The 17,142-nt window shown below is 41.0% G+C and overlaps 1 protein-coding gene across 1 annotated transcript in view; it reads right to left on the reverse strand.

Annotated features, from left to right (window-relative positions):
* Positions 1-2,222: 2,222 nt before the first annotated feature.
* Positions 2,223-17,142, reverse strand: part of TFCP2L1 (transcription factor CP2 like 1) — a 39,922-nt gene continuing 25,002 nt past the window's right edge. Inside the window, exons 8-15 of the mRNA XM_068138977.1 lie at positions 15,814-15,905; positions 14,373-14,421; positions 14,183-14,276; positions 13,262-13,352; positions 12,464-12,564; positions 10,812-10,954; positions 8,686-8,737; positions 2,223-8,241 (exon numbers count right to left, since the gene is read on the reverse strand). Of these exons, the coding sequence (XP_067995078.1) occupies positions 8,204-8,241; positions 8,686-8,737; positions 10,812-10,954; positions 12,464-12,564; positions 13,262-13,352; positions 14,183-14,276; positions 14,373-14,421; positions 15,814-15,905 (660 nt within the window). The 3' untranslated portion in view covers positions 2,223-8,203. The remainder of the gene's footprint in view (positions 8,242-8,685; positions 8,738-10,811; positions 10,955-12,463; positions 12,565-13,261; positions 13,353-14,182; positions 14,277-14,372; positions 14,422-15,813; positions 15,906-17,142) is intronic.

Consider the following 17,142-nt stretch of genomic DNA (forward strand, 5'->3'; position numbering starts at 1 on the left):
GTTGAACAAGACAGGTCCCAGGACTGATCCCTGAGGGACTCCGCTTGTCACTGGCCTCCACTGGGACATGGAGCCATTGACAGCCACTCTTTGGGTGCGGCCATCAAGCCGTGATTCATTCGTGGCTTGCCTCAGGGCAGCAAGTTGAGAGCCCTTACCAGCTCTCCTTCTCTCTACTGCTGAGCTGCCCCTCCTATTCTATTCTATTCTATTCTATTCTATTCTATTCTATTCTATTCTATTCTATTCTATTCTATTCTATTCTATTCTATTCTATCTCCAAAGCCCAGCAGCTGCCCTGCTTCCCTTGGCCATACATCTCTGGGGAGCAGAGAGAGAGTCTACATTCATCTGAAACCCCAGTTTGATCAGGACAACCAGACTCTGCTGTAATACCCAAAAAAAAAATCATCACTGTGTCTAATCATTCCTACCCAGGTAAACCTGGAAGCATTTAGCTTCTTTACAGAAGGAATATGAGGGATGTTATTTTCCTGCCTGCTCTATAGTTGTGACTAATCCTTTTACCTGAAAGACCGAATTGTTTCGTAAATTGGAAAACTTATTTTATAATGTTTGCTTGCTGTTGAGGATTTAGATGAGATTAGGCCAATACTTTGGCTGAGCAGTTCCAATCTCAGGTCTTGGCTTTCCTCACTCATGAAAAGCTCTTTTCAGTTCCACTTCAGTCTTTATTACAGCTGCTGCTGACTTCTGGATGTGTTCCCTAGGAGGTCTCTTCTTTATGAGCTTCTCTATTAGTGTAGTTCCCACAGAAATTAAATTGTGCAACAATTCCACATCTTTGAAGGGTTCCCTGTCTTTGAACCTTTACTGTCAGGCAATTTTAGGTCAAAATCTTCCTGATACTCCTTTTTTTGCATTTACCATCCCCTACCAGCACACAGATCAGGCTTACAGGAGAAGGATAATTTTGTATGGAGCTTGGTGAGAACCACCCAGGTATGTGATACTCACATGCCATACCATCCCACACCTTGGAGGGCTCAGGAAGGGATTCACCTTAGTCTTCCTGAAAGCCCCATGGATAACCCTTAGAGCTGGCAGGGATCATACAGCCACCAAGCACCCTAATGGTGGCCCTACACACTCAGCACCCTCCATTCAGCCCTGGAGAGCCAAATGCCAGACTTGGACCCTCAAGTGCCCACCAGCATCCTGCTATCACAACACAACTCACTCAGCTCTCCTGCTGCTGCCTGCAAGTGGATTTGAACTTATGCCGAATCTGAAGAAGCTGTGTTGAATCCCAGTAGCCCTGTGTGACATGGTGCTTCCCAGCCATGCATGGAGCAGCTGAACACCTCAACAGTATCAGGCTTCAGATAGCTGCTGGGCTGCTATCTCCAGAGAAACTTTGAACTAGCACGGCAGAGTAACCAGTAGGGGAAAAAAATCAATTCTCATCTACCTTTCTCCAGGAACACTGTCTGTACCCTTAGCCTTTGCACATGGACTGACAGATACAGAAGCATGCATTTTCCAGTTTTGTGGTTCAAATACCTCTTCATCAAAACAAAAAGCAAAAGTTGTTCTTGAATTCAATTCAGATTAAGCAGCACCCTTACAAGGTAGTAAGTTTGACTGCTGGGAGATACCATTTTCAAATTAGACTCCATCTTCTCCAACTGGAAAACGGCACTGAACATATGTCAGCTTCCGGAACATGTATGTTATTAGCTCTATGGCTTAGCCCTTAGAGGATAACAAAACTCTTCAAGCCAAACCACTGTGAACGTTTCATGTCCAACCTCACTGCCTCTTCTCCAGCAGGTGTCTAACAGCTGCTAAATGGGACACAGCATTGCTACCAGAAAGGACTTTCTGCTCATCTCTGATGTCAGCAAGGACCAGGCTCTGAAATGCCTGCATCCTCGGAGAACTGCAAAGCCAGAGCCAGCTTTCATCTAACACAGCTTGTGCTCTCACTCAACCATATGCTCGTTGTCACATCTTCTGCAAGAATTAGGTACTTCTTCTTATGCCTTGACCTGCATTAAACACAAGCTGGTCACTGCATTGTGCAGTGAAGTCACTCCCACCATGAAGAAACCACTGCAGGATATTTGGCTGCAGCTGACGTTCTCTCACCAGAACTTCACCACCTCTGCTTCCCCTGATTTTGAGCTGCATGCTCAGGAGGCATGCCAAAGCTCTCCTGTGCCCACCCATGCCAAGCAAAGGAGAGACGAAGCCCATGCTTCTTACAAACAGGTTTATTTGCATTTTGACTGGAGCACAGATTCTAGATACAGATTTCTTCTGCACAACAGTACAAGAGCCAGTGCAAAATATGCTTTTTAATTATTATTCATGTACAAATAAAAAAAAAAAACCAACAACACACCCAAAAACCAACAAAAGAAAAGACAAAGAGTGTGGCAGTATTTACTCACAACTGGTATGCCTCAGTCTCCAATGAACCCACCTCCACCTGCCCTCACCCAATCAAGCCGACAGCTGTCTCGAATGGCTGCATTGTCAGTGAAGAGGTAACTCCCCTAGCCCTTTGGAAGGTAAACACTCACCCCAAGCAAACTAGAACAACAGCAGGCTGCTTAAAAATGTTGGACACAAGCTGCTCAGCAATGTGTCCCCCCCTTCAGGGAGCAGAAGAATTTTGGGAGACTAGCAAAAGGTAAAAAAAAAAAAAACAAAGAAGAAAGAAAGAAGTACAAATCAGAAACACACAAGAAATTAGGCACCAGCTTAATCTACTTTTCAAAGAGAGGCAAGGATTTTAAGATACATCTCCAGTCTGTCTTCTTGTATTCAACTGCAGTCACGACCATCAAGGCCAAACACTTCCCCCCTTGAGTACCCTGTGCTGTCAAACAGATGTTAATCTTAGGAAAACAGTTTTTTACTAGTAGCATAAAGTGAAACCATTTCATAACTGGAGGAGAAGGAGAAACTACAGTCTGAATACAAGCATTTCTTTGAGAACAGTCAAAAGCAAAACCAGAAACAGACAAAAAGAAACCCCAAACCCTGTCCCAGTCATCGACCAGCTGATTGTCAGAACTACAGCCAATGTTTAAGCAATACAACATCGAGCTAGGAAAGTCATCGTATGGTTGTTCTGCTTAGGGAGTAGCTCTTACTAGTTTACAAAGCGTTGGACGATCTAGTTCTCTTTTACTCTAACTAATTTTCAGAAGCTGCAATATAGAACTGCAGTGTTAGTGTAAGAATATGCTTGTCTTCACTAAGGTCTGGGATTTATATTGCAGAAGTTCATTAAATTTACATCACTCCAAGTGTACTCTGCCCAAATCACCTAGAGTTGCTCCTTGGACTTTCACATTTCTACCCAAGAAATGGTTGGGTTTCAAAGCTTGATCAACCAGAGTCTTTTTTATTGAACTGCAATTAAACAAAGCAGAGTACCAGTTAAAGCCAAAGAACACAAGTACTCGGCACATATATGTGTTGATACAGTACAGTATGTATGTGTATATATATGCATAAATATGTATATGTTACATTATAAAGAGTGCCATTGAACACTTCTCAACTGCAAGAATCCTTTTATCACCTCCAAGTCCTGAAACTTCAGCCCATTACTTTTCACACCAAGACAATGAGAACTCCAATATATTCCAGATTGAATTAATATTTCTATTTCAGCCTATTACCAAGCAGGGTCAACTGAAAGAACAGGAGCTTTAACTTCCATAACACCCGTCCTGCCACTTCAGGCAGATGGCACAAATTTCTATCACCACATTATCTGCTCCTTCCTTGCATATCATGGCAACTCACTTCTATGAGTTCTCAGATCACTACCACAGTCCTATTAACTGATCTGTATCAATTTGCTTAGTTGTCAAAGCAAACACCACAATTCATGTAACAATTTCAAACAGCCATTCTGTATCTGACAAGAACTCAGGGTAATACTTTGCAGTACTGGCTGGAGTCATTTTAGTTTGAAACACATCAGGGTTCTGCTCTTTCATCCCCAGCAAGCTCCCTTCTTCTCGCAGTGACTGTCACCACACATCCAGCCTAAGAGCTGGACAGTTTGTGATGTCATGCTATTCACTGTCATCCTAAAATCCAGACTCATTCAAAAGTCTGATGTACAAATTTTACATATAAAGCTTAAAAATGTCTGATTTAAATCACTTGGAGCAGGAGGCTTTATTTGTTACTTTGAAGAAAGAAAAAAAGAAAAAGAACAAAACAGCAACAACAAAAGAGGCAAGAATAAATGTAACAGGCACTTCAGAGTAAAATAAATGCAAACCTCTTCTGGACATGCAGGTGAGAGGCAGCTACTCATCTCTCTTGCACTTTAGGTTATCTAGAATTTACACATCTAGCCCTGACTGATCATTTGTGCTTCCTCCAGTACTGAGGAAGCAAAAAAGCTTCCTTCTGGAGGCTGTTGGATCTTCAAACAGGGCAAACCAGTCTTTCCAGGGATAGCAGCTCCTCAACCACAAAGAGAGTCTAAGATTGCCTGCTGTTTACAGACAGGACAAGTCTCTCTCATCCCTCACATAAGCCACTAACAAATCCCAAAGTCTTTGCTTGGTTCCTGCATAGACAAACTCACCATCTTCAACAAGGCAAAGGTTTGCTTTTATGTTTTTGGGAGACAGAGGGGAAGGTCTGTCAGCAGTCCAATCTCATACCAACGTTGCTCTGACCACTTGCACTAACCACCTAGCCATGATGATTCACGTCCATCTTGCCCACATACAAGAACTGGTTGGTTACACAGCATCATGCAACATGGGCAAAGGGTGAAACACACTTTCCTAATGTCCAGAGTGAAAAGGTTCTCCACCAAGAGTATGATCAACCACTGAAACAAGCTCCCCAGAGAAGCTGTCATGACACCAAGACTCAAAGGTCAAGGAGCATCTGGATATTGCTCTTAGTCATATGGTTTAGCTTTAGGTAGTCCTACAAGGCACAGGGAGTTGGACTCAAGATTCTTTATGGGTCCCTTACAACTTGAGATATTCTATGTTGAAATAACCTGACATTCTCTTAGACACCAAACTGGCTGTGCTGTGTCTTCACAGGCCTGTATGCTACTTGACCACAATCCTCCAAATTTCCACTGTGCCTACAGAGGTTCAACAAGGCTTAGAACAAGGCCTGTTATGTGGAAGCCTTACACATAGATTAACTTTACATAAAGCTTTGTAAACAGGCTAATGTAGATAAAACCTTAAAACCCACTCAGTAGGACAATATTTATAACCTATGGGGGTGTTTACTGTGGTATACCTTCTTACATCATGGAAAGGTCAAGATATATGGTCAAATTCACCCTCCTATCAGTATAAATTTTGTATTATTTTATTTTATTTTTAATCTAAATATAACAAGGCCCTAAAAGAGTTAAATTTCTGCTCAAAATCAATAAACAAGCATACTGAGACCCTATAAGAACTCTGGCATACAATTCCTTACAGATAAGGTTTGCTTTTGAAGTAATCAAAACCCAGGTGGGTTTTTGTTGTTGCTGTTTTAAACGAACAAACAGTTCTCAGTTCCTAACTCTGGGAGCAAAATTGTCTCTATCTTCACACTGCTGTCTGTGGTTCTGTGCCCCCTGAATTACAGGGCTATCACATGAAGTGGATACAGCACAGGCTACACTTCTGGCAACTCTAATGTCTTTTTTTTTTAAACCCTTCTCACCAACAGCAACCATACCATATATTGGGCCAGTATTAAAAAATAGGATGAGAAAACACAGCCAACATGTATCTTCCAAAGCTCTTTCCACAAAATCAACCAAAGAGCTCCTGGAAGGGACCACCTACACACAAAGCCAGGCATAATTCCATTTTGGAAGGCAGCTGTAACTGCATGTCCACAACCTGGATACCTCAGTGCCCAGGGGTGGATGGTCCTCAGCTGCCTCCCTCCATATGCAGGCAGTGCAGAGCAGGCTACAAAGCCAGGGAGGTGATACAGACACCAAGGCAGAGTTAATCTTGACATGATGTCAACTTCCTCTCAAAAAGATGGGGTTTTCCATCTGCCACAAACGCCTTTCTCCCCTAAAGCTCTGTGAGCTCCTCTCTGTGTCAGGAGACTACTTACAACCTCCTCACCTACACAACCTGGTCCTCATCAAGACACTTCAAGCTCCTCCAGTTCAGTGGGTGGAAATGCCATGTCCTAAAGCCTGAGTATGCTTTTTGGAGAAACACTACAATTCATAGAGCATCCAGGACAGCCAGTTGAGCAAGATCATGCCTAAGTAGGAACTTTTACTCAATTAGCTGAGTTGGCTGAAGGTTTTCCCATTGTAACATGATTTTTCTATTCTAGTATTATTTTTGTTGAAAAACACAAAACACATTAAAATGGGGGAGATGGTTGGGATATTTTTTTTTTTCTTGCACAAAAACTTGATGCATTTAATGAAAAAAAGATTGCTCTTCTCAATATTTTGATGTTTATTTCTGTTGGGAAAACTTGAAACACATCATCTTTGTCAGAAAAATATCCGTCCATGTCTGTCCGAATTCCTCTGGTGTCAGCTGGGAGCTGTAACTCAGGGGCTCCATGTCCCTCTCTTTCCCAGAAGGCTGGGCTTCTGGGCATCCCTCCAGCCTTCATGACGCATTCCCTCTTTGACTAACCCATGGTAAGAGCATCATGGGATCTGTAACCCTGCCAAAAAACTTGGCCCCAGGGGAGAGATGGCGAGCAAGGCAGTGGAATGGTAATTTCTAAGGTCTGCAACAGTAGCTCACACTGACGCTGCTTTAAGGGCCAAATGGATTTAATTAATGTTTCCATTCCAAAAGGCTTGAACATTTTATTCAGCATTTTCCAGCTGACAATTTATTTTCTTTTTTTTTTGTTTGGGTTTTTTTTGTTTTGTTTTTTTCCCAAATTTACATTTCAGGAAAATTTTTGGTATTTCAGCTTTCCATGGCAATTCATGGTGAAATTAAATGTTCAAGTATCACAACTGGATGGTCTATGGACACTCAGTTTGGGGAACAGCCTTATTAGCTGCCAAAAGTGCCATGACTCCATCCATGCAAGAAGGGTGTGATCCAGTTTGCCTTTGAAATCGGTGGAAGCCACTTTTTCAGCTTAGTGGAACCTGGCTGGTAGCCCAGAAGTCCAAGGGAGGGTGGAGCTGACCATAGTTGCAGATATTTGAAACAGGAGTCAAGAGTGAAATAGCAAGGATATAAGAAGCAGCAACTAAGATGATCTGTTACCTGGACTCAATCAAAACTCAGTTTTACTTAGTAACAGAAGGAAAAATTATTAGGATTATAAAACCTAACTCCCAGTTAAAGTAAGAAGAGCTGCTACTCTATGCTTTGTAGAGTAGAATAAATCCATAGTATGAATTTGTCATGAACTCTATAACTTCCAATGTTCCAAACATTTCCTCAGAAAACCTTCATGCGCTCCATTCAAGAAGACTATTCTAAAGACATAATATGGTGCTGAACTGCTGCCTCAGAGTGTTGATCCTCCTTTGAATCCCACAGAACTAATCTGTTTAACAGGTATTACAGAGGCTCTGTCAGAAGAGATCAAGGTCTCTGGACTTTGAGCATGCTACAGGTGGAGAACAGCTAAGAGTGGGCCTTCAGGGTTGACCCTCTGGGTGAGGACTCAGCACTACATCCATCCTCTCCATTTCCCAATCTGTTTTCAGATGTAGACTCAAGCCTTCCACCTCAAAGAGTAAAACAAGAGCCCCAGGGAGCCTATGTCCATCAGCAACAGGGTGGGTGTTAAAAGCAAGAGAGCACTCAGAACACTAAATAAATCAATTCATCCAACCATGAAGGATCTAGGGAATTGGGTTTTGGTTTGGGTTTGGTTTTTTTTTTTTCCATTTCCCTTTAGTACAAGGCAGATGTTTCCAAGTAATACTCAGAAACCTGCACAATTTTTAAGACTGAAGGAGGAAGAGACATGTATGAGCTTTGAGGATGTTCTCAGCTCCAGCTTCAAAAAAAAGACAACCACCAACAACAAAACACCCCAAAAATCCAAAACCTCACATCAGTAAAAACATGTATCTGTAAAAGCGAGTTCTTCCTTAAGCTGTTTGGTAATTCTTAGTTCAGAAGAGCATTTTATCCAGAAGGTTCTTCATGTTTCCAGTCTAGGTTGTAGCAATCTCAGCGAGGCACTAAATTTTAGGCTGTTAAAGTCTTTCTGTGCAGTGTGGTCATTTTAAAATGATGTGGTAGCCGTCGTTGCTTTCAGCTGTAATAAAGAAATGCAAAGCATTTTTTCATTGCTCTTAGAAAACAGCACAGAACTACAGATTTTCTTAAGCAGTTTTCAATAGTTTGTGCTCTTGCTCCACGATCTGCTTATGAAAAATCACTGTTGAAAATCTAGGCCAAAGCATTTGCATAAAACAAAACATACTAATGGTCATCTTTTATCATTTTATTAGAGGTTTTCTTCTCATTTATGTCACTGGTATCAATGGATTTATGACAGTTTTATAACAGTGTAACTGAGAAGAAAGCACAGATCAATCAGCCTATCAGTTTAGTGTAAGCTGATAGAACACCTTAAGTTGCACTAACTTAGATTACTTATCTGTTCAGGATAACGGCACTGAGTTTGTGATAACATCTTGTGCAACTGAAAGGAGAAGTTATCTTTACAGCCACATGTAATAACAGCAGCAGTACATACCTTTTAGTGTGCTGATAACAAAACAAGATTCATCTTGGAAGTTTTGTACCATCTGAAGGGCAAAAGGAAGAAAAGCCAACACAAAGTATTTTTAGCAATTATACTCCAGTTTCTTTCAGCACCAGTATAGACTTTAGAGGAGAGGTACCAAACAACATTCTATGTCTAGTCCTACACAGACCTGAGTAACCCTGCCCATAAGATTATTGAAGTACATGATTGATTAATTAAGGTCCTTGCAGCTGCTACTCTGCTTAAGAGAAACTCATACTAAAGTGCTTGCCTGGAACTGATCTAGCTTATTCAGCATTTTATCATCTCTTAGCAGCTCTTGATCCTGCGAGTTCTTACACCACTCCAGTTAGCGTATTAAGAACTGTGCTCTTCTGTGAAGGTATGCTGGTTTAGAGTGGATTAAGACAGTTTCTTTCCTAAAATCTAACAGCAATACACATTCAGCTGAATGATGAAGTTCAGTTGAGCTTACATTAGCATCTGAAATAACATCTACATGTGGTCAGCTCTGAGAAAGCAACTCCTTCCTAAATAAAGGAATATTGCTACTGAAAAGCCGTTTCAGTAGTGTTCACATGATTATTTTGACCAGTACAGATACTGGGCTTGCAGGAATCATTTACTTGTTTGTATTTTGTCAAGGCACAGGAATCTTAATGAAACTGCTAGAAGAGGCAAGGCAGATCATGAGAAACAAGATTAGTATCTAAAGCTATTTGAGCTATTCATGAGAAACAACTAGATTTTTAGAACAGATGCAGCTTCGAGTGAGGCCCCTAACTAAAAAAGTTTCAGCTGACTTTTGATCCAATCTGAAATGCTCATTTAAGCTTCATCCTCAGTCAATGCTTCCTCCCCTCTTCCCATCTTGGAGCAGCTCTTGTGGAACAGAGGAGGAGAATCACTTCTGTGAGGTGTCTCATACAGTTGAAGCAGATGGTGGGCATGAAACTTCAGAGGGCAGGTGTTTAAAACCTCTCTGATGACCTCAGAAAATACAGCTTTAAGCAAAAGCCTTCTCCTAGCTATTAAATAGTATCCAAGGAGAACACTCTCCAGCTGTAACTTCTCACACCAAATACCCTTTTTAACTTAGACTAATCTTCCTATTTTCTTTTGGCTTTAACATCCACCCCTTGCTCCTGCAAATCAAACTTCACTGGCCAGTCTGTGTGTCTGTGCCTAACGATGCATGAAGTACATTCATAGAATGCCTCACTCTTGCCACTATAGTACTAGAACAAGAAAAAAAAAAATCTTAAAAAAGGCAATAGGCATTGTTAATAATTGACTTAAATAAATACTTAAAGCCTTATACCTAAGTTGGTTCAGGCGATTCCCCTACCAAGAGTTGCCTCCAAGCGCTTTACATCCATAAAGCATTAAGGTTTCAGATTTAATCAGGCTGAAATAGCAAGGAGACTTTAGAAATAAGCATTACAGCCTTCAATTTAGGCTCCAGTTGAGACCTATGCTCTGCTCCATTTGTTTTAACAGTGTTTCTTATAAATGAAGCTCCTTAAGCAATTCTGGTGCATGAATGAGTAGGTAATTTAGTGGGGGGAAAAGAGGAAGAAGGGCAACTCACTATTAACCTGCAAGTTAATGGAATGGACTAAACCAAGCCATCATATAAAGGGACACAAACAGCTAGCAGAGGTCCATTAAATTATAGTGTACACCTACCCAGCACTGACTGACACAGTGACTGTAATCACTGCTCAAAACATAAAACAGATTTTCCCTATAGCTTTTCAAACTGGTTTTCTTTCGAAGGTCTCTTCCAACCTGGTCTATTCTATTCTATTCTTCAGGAAGCTTTCCTGTTTAGTTTTAAAGATTCTTGCTTTATATCCTTATTTTAAAATTCAAGTAGCCAACATGAAAAGGAAATGATCAATTTCATTGTGCTTTGTTAAAATAAAGGATTGACTTACAAAACAAAGATCTTAAAGCCACACCAAAATCAATGATATGCGTGAAGGATTTTCTTTAAGAATTTGCTTTAACTTTCTTTGCATTAGTAACCTTTCAAAGCCTTCCTGAAGATTCATTCCATAATTTAAATGGGCATCTAACAACTGTAACGGCCCTTTGCATTAACCCCTTACCTCATTGCTCACTAATACATGGATCCCTGTGGGTCCCTGCCGATAGATTCGATTTATCTGCTGTGGAGAAATGCTGTACAAGTTTGCGATCTTCTCAATTAATTCCAGCGTGGTCAGTTCTTCCAAGAAGATTGCATGATATACTGCAACAAGTTACAGAATAGTAACTACAGGTAACACCAAGATGCTCAATATCAACAACTAAACGGGTTTAAGATAATGGTTCAAATCCTGACAGACAAAAAAATAACCACCAAAAACTTAGTACCTTCAAATCAGCTCCTAAATATCCAGCTTGATGATCTCTACAAAATATCCAGTGGGCAATAAAAGCACACATGCCTTTTGCCCAGGGGAAAACAAAGAGACTAATGAGAGCACATATTATGGGGCACTAAAAAAAATTCTTCTAATAAAGGTTTTAATATTTTTGGATAATCTACATTTACTGATTCTGAGATTTTGAAGTAGAGCAAGAGCAGGAAAGTCATTGTGCTCCTGTACTCAGCACTGGTTAGGCCACACCTTGAGTACTGTGTCCAGTTCTGGGCCACTCAATTTAAGAAGGATATTGAGACTCTTGAATGTGTCCAGAGAAGGGCAACGAGGCTGGGGAGAGGCCTCGAGCACAAGCCCTATGAGGAGAGGCTGAGGGAACTGGGGTTGCTTAGCCTGGAGAAGAGGCTCAGGGGAGACCTTATTGCTCTCTACAACTACCTGAAGGGGGGCTGTAGCCAGGAGGGGGTTGGTCTCTTCTCTCAAGCAACCAGCACCAGAACAAGAGGACACACTCTCAAGCTGCACCACCAGGGGAAGTTTAGGCTCAAGGTGAGGAGAAAGTTCTTCACAGAGAGAGTTGTTAGGCATTGGAATGTGTTGCCCAGGGAGGTAGTGAAGTCACTGTCCCTGAAGGTGTTCAAGAGTGGATTGGACGTGGCACTTAGTGCCATGGTTTAGTAGTCATGAGGTCTTGGGTGACAGATTGGACTTGATGATCTTTGAGGTCTTTTCCAACCTTATTGATTCTATGATTCTATGATAAATAGCAAAGCACATGGTAATATGCCACACAAAAGTAGTCTTTGATAAGATGTTATTCCAGAAGCACAAACTCAAGACTACAATGTATCAAATCACTGTAGATGACAGTATTATATTTTTAAATCCAATCCAAATGACAGAGACAGGTAGAAAAGCTGTGCCTGGCTAATACTATGTACAAGAACTAAGGACAATCTCTATTCTTATTTTATCATACATCATGTCGTGAGAGAGAGATAAAGAGCAGTGAGCCCCCAAAAGCTTCCAACTTCCAAGACCTTATTTTAAGAGATACTGATTTTCTATTTCCCAGCATACTTTAAAACAAACTATAATCTAAAGCATATTGGGGACAGGAGGTTGTTTTAAATGCTGTGGTCCCTCTTAAGAATTAAATAGAGATTTTGCTATGGCATTCTGCAGGTAACTTATGAGTTGGGTCTGTTCTCCATGCAGACAGTAGCAGTTGGAATCTGCAAACTGACCAAAACTGGGATAAACAGAACCTCTTTAAATGCTCAGGACATCAAGATGTCCCATGAAGGAACTCAGGCAGGAAGCAGTGCTCTGACCATGTAAGGGCTTAACAAACTTTATATACAAAAACTTACCACAAAGACTGCCATCTCCATTTTCTCTTTTCTGGTGGAGATGAGACCTGTTTTGCTCTGGTTCTTGACAGACATAAATTGTCATCTTGGGCCTTACGTTTCTATGGATTATTACATAAATAAGGAGAGTAGTGAGTTATTTAGTACATCTGAAATTCTTCCAGTCAGCTATCAAACAACAAGAGATCATTCAAGCTGTGCATAAGTAATCAACTAAAGGAGAGTCTTGATGATAGTGACTAGATGTCAGAGGGTCTATTAAAAGTCCCCCTGAAAGGCAGTGGTACAGGGCAGACAACCTTAATCTTTTCCAGATGCGATAAGAACAAACAGTTTACAGCACTTGCTAACCAGCGCATCAGACCTGCCTTTAGTGATCTGAATCCTGCTTCTACTGATCTGAATCCTGCCCAGACGTAGAATTTAATATTATTTCAATAAAATTAAGTTTGAGTCATCTGAGGCTCCACAGGTTGGTTGATTGGTTAGTTTGTTACCTGTGATGAAGATGCAACATAGGGTATTGTAGGCTGTGTCTCAAATGAGGTGCATGGAAGCTACCAGCTGGTAGAAAATTAACCACTGGATATCCACATTATGCTGCCTCATTTTGGCAACATTTCTGAGCTGTGCTTGGATTTGATTACTAACATGTTCTCCAGCTTCTGATATAATATTCTCTCTGAAGTGTTAAAAGGAAGCCTAAATGCCACAGCTCCAGGATTAACTTCTAGTTAACTCTGAAATTACCAAGGGAAGCTGCTATTAAAAACAGAATAGGAAGGAAGAAGTACAAACCTTCCTTTGATTGCATTAAAGAGTCGAATTCCATCAGCAGGCCCACAGATTTGAACAAAATCTTCTTTGGACATCTTCAGTAAGTCAGCACCTACATATTGCAAATTGATTTTTTTTCAGAAGTTAAGCAAATCTTAGTTTCCAAATTGTGTGTATGGGCAGCAGGAAAAGGCAAGGGGAGAGAATCCACAAAGCTAAATCAGACAGATTTGCCTAGACAAGTTGCAAATTCAGAAATGTGTACACTGGAAATCAGTCATTATGAAACAGAGAGGCAGAAGCTTTCACAAGAGCAGTGCTGCAGTGGAAGATATTCTAGCCAGCTCAGAGACAAGCTATTTAACGCTGGCCATTAAGTGGTCCAATCTTCTCTGACTGACATGTTCACCAGGTTATTTAACCATGTTGCATGCCAGACAGGCTCCTCAAGGTTTCAACATCTTTAACAATTCCCCCTTCTGCCATCCTGTTGTGTACAACTACCTAATGAGAGGGTACAGTGAAGGTGGAGCTGCAGATGGAGACAGACCATTCTCAAAGGCACACAGGATGAGACGCAGCAGACAGAAGGAGGAAGATGGGAAACACTTATTAGGTATAAGGAATAACTTCTTCACTGTGAGAGCAGACAAGTTTTTCAAAAGGTTTCTTAGACAGACTGTGGAATTTCCAACCTTGGAGATACTCAAAAACAACTGCATAAGCAGGGGTTTACACCTAATGAACTCAAGAAGTCTCTTGCATCTTAACTTATTCTCTTCCAAACTGTTTTGGAAAATGCTAACTAATCTAAGAACAACCACACTGGATCAGACCAGTAATTCCATCAAAAGTGGCCAGCAGCAGATGCTATCTATATGAAGCATGAGCTGCACCTACAAAAGAGAATAAAGAGAAAATAATTGGACTCTTTAAACTCACCCGAAAAACTTGAGAAGAGTCTACAGAATGGAGAGAACCTATTACGATGAAGCCACTGCTGAGCATCTTGAATAGAAGCAGAAGGAAGGAGATGCTACATTGCAAAAAGAATAAGAAGGTCTTGAAATGAACTGTTCACCAGTGTCCTAAAAAAGAAAAGCACCACATTAACATGATCTCAAGTACTTACATCATTGGTGGGAGGCAGGAGCTCCACTTGGTGCGTTGGAGAACTGTTGCTAAAAAACAAATTATATAAAAGGTGGAAGAGAAAGAAAACATTATTTTAAATTTGGCATTGCAGTGTCCATCCTCTTCCCCCTCCTCCATTTGTCTCAGCTAACACAAGTAACACACCAACTTGGCTCTCTTCTCTATCAGATTTTTTTCTAAAGTGCCCAAACTCTGGGCAAAGAAAAGAAGGAGAGGGGAAAAAAAATGGAAATAAAAATAATAAATCACTACTTCAGCATTTTGTTGGTCAGTTGAGCTTTTACTCAACACAGAGAGAAACTCAGTCTACTGATCCTACTGATCTCATTGATGTTTTCTATGCCAGAGATCTACCAAAGGGACACTAAGAAAGGAAGTTGTGATCTACTGGGTGGCTGAATTAAAAATTTCCACAAGCCAGAAACCCCCTAGCCAAATCCACTGTCTAATAATGGTTCTCCACAAAATGTGAATCAAGGACCTTATCATTCAACCCTGATGTTATCTTTAACACAGTAAATTGCAATTTAACTATATTACACAAACCCACATTTCTACTAAACCCTCCTAAGACACAGACAGGACTCCAGTGTGTCAAGGATTTTCCAACTAGTTAGTAACTCACCACTGGAAGAAACTGCTCAACAGACCTCTTTATCAACACCAATTTTTATGATTTCAGTGTTCATCCTCATTCATAAGTTGAGGTTGCTCATTGAAAATTTGTGATACAATGCTGATTAATCAATAAGCTATGTGGGAAGGCAGCAAGGCCGCAGCATCCTAGAGAAGGAGAGGAACAGCCCATTCCAAATTCCTAAGTATGTTGCAGGGAGGACTCAGAAGTACTGAGGGTCCTTGCTCTCTATTTCTGTCATCAGCCATCACCTTGGGTGTTTCAGCACTAGTAAAAAACTGTTTAAGACAGCTACATTAATGATTTAAATACGCCTCCTGTTAGACCTTTGTTTCTTTACATCCCATTCAGCTAAGAATTCAGTACCTCAAACAACCTCCAGAAAGCAAGGAAAGAAAAAAATACCAACTCAGAAAAGGCACTGAAGGCTGAAAGGCTCTAACCCTCTTGTCAGGAGATACTGGGAATTGTCAGTACAGGGCATGGTGTGTTCTCTGAGCTCCACAGAAGAGGAAATTCATGACAGGAATTGCCCTGGTGTTCCTCTGATACTCATCTCCCAGCCACCACATAAGCAGCGGACACACAAACAATAGTCTTCATTACAGAGAATTTCTGAATGGAGAGTCTTAAAAAGATCTGTGGGAAATATTTCCCCCTTTCTAGGAAGGGTGATCCTTGACCTCTTCCTCCAGGGTATGAAATGCATGAACACACAAAATGCATGTGCACAAAGGCTACCATATAAATAGTAAATATAAAGCATTTATCTTTTACATACCCATCTCCGAGGTTGAAGCTGTTGGGAGAACTGTTGTAGCTTGGAGATGGAGCATTGTTCATTTGATAAGGCACATCTGGCCAGGGAGAGCACTGTTGGAAGAAAGACAGCAGTGATACTTTCATAAGGATGGAAATAAAGGGTTTGATTCTCTTCTCATACCACATTCATGCTGTTGCCACGCCACTAGCTTCAGTTCATCGCTCCTGCTGTGAGGAGGAGGCAGGCCATGGATTTTCTATGATGCTCTCCAAGCGGGCTGTCAGGGGGCCAGATTGATTCCAGTTGTGCATTCCACATTTCTCCCATTTCACAAAGCCTGTCCCCAAATAACACTGGGCCAAAGTGTGCACAGCTGTAAGTCAGAGCAATGCCAGTAAGTCAACTCAGACTGAAGGCAGCAATGATACAGAAATACCCCTGGTCTCAATTATAAATCCATAATTAAATCCAGGCATGACTGACAAATACACTCCAGTGGCATCACTTCAGGTTTATACCAGCGAAAGAGCAGAATTTGAACCAGCCTGCTAAAATCTCTGGCTATTAGTCAAAGAGCTCCAGTTATAAATGGGTATTAGATGGAGAAAATGTAAGACAGGCAGACACAAAGCTACTAAAAGCCTTCACAAATACAGGTCCAAAATCCATATTCCACTACAGTAGTGTAAAACCAGAGTAACCCAGCTAGAATCGGTGACTCAGTTCTGAATTTAAGCAGTAGAATTCTATCCCTGTAGAACCCCCTACCATCAAGAGGCTCAAGAAAATGCTCTGTAGTGTCTTTGTTTGCAGTGATAAAAAGATGACAAGTGTAGCTTCAGAGTTTATCATCTCCCCAAATACTAGCAAATATTTTATTATCTCCACAAGCACTAGCAAATATTTAACTCTTTAGCAACCCGTATTTCCCTGTGCAACATGTCAAAGGGCAGAGAGCTCTTAGGGAGACTTTGGGATCTGCCAACTCAGTAGAATTAGGTCTGTATACATAAGAGTCTCGTTAAAAATGGAGTTACAGAACATGTTGGTTGCTCCTGGAAATATGAGGAAAATTGAGTGGGAGGGACTGGATCTCACAAACAGAAAGTTTATTTAAATTAAGGGGGAGGAAAAAAAAAGCAACATTTTTTGAAGTCCAGCAAGCCACTTCAAAAATAAGAAGCAAGACATTCCCACAGGGAAATGGAACAGCACATTTAAATCACTGTCTTGAATCCTCTTGCTTAGTAATTCTGCAGCCTGGGGTAATCTTATATATACATTTTCTACACCACATGCATCAGAATCTAAGACTTTCAAGATATTCCTAGAGTACAAGGTAGAATC

This window comes from Melanerpes formicivorus, unplaced genomic scaffold (assembly GCF_026170545.1).
Source record: "Melanerpes formicivorus ecotype bairdi unplaced genomic scaffold, bMelFor1.0.p_v2 SCAF_5, whole genome shotgun sequence".
NCBI lineage: Eukaryota > Metazoa > Chordata > Aves > Piciformes > Picidae > Melanerpes > Melanerpes formicivorus.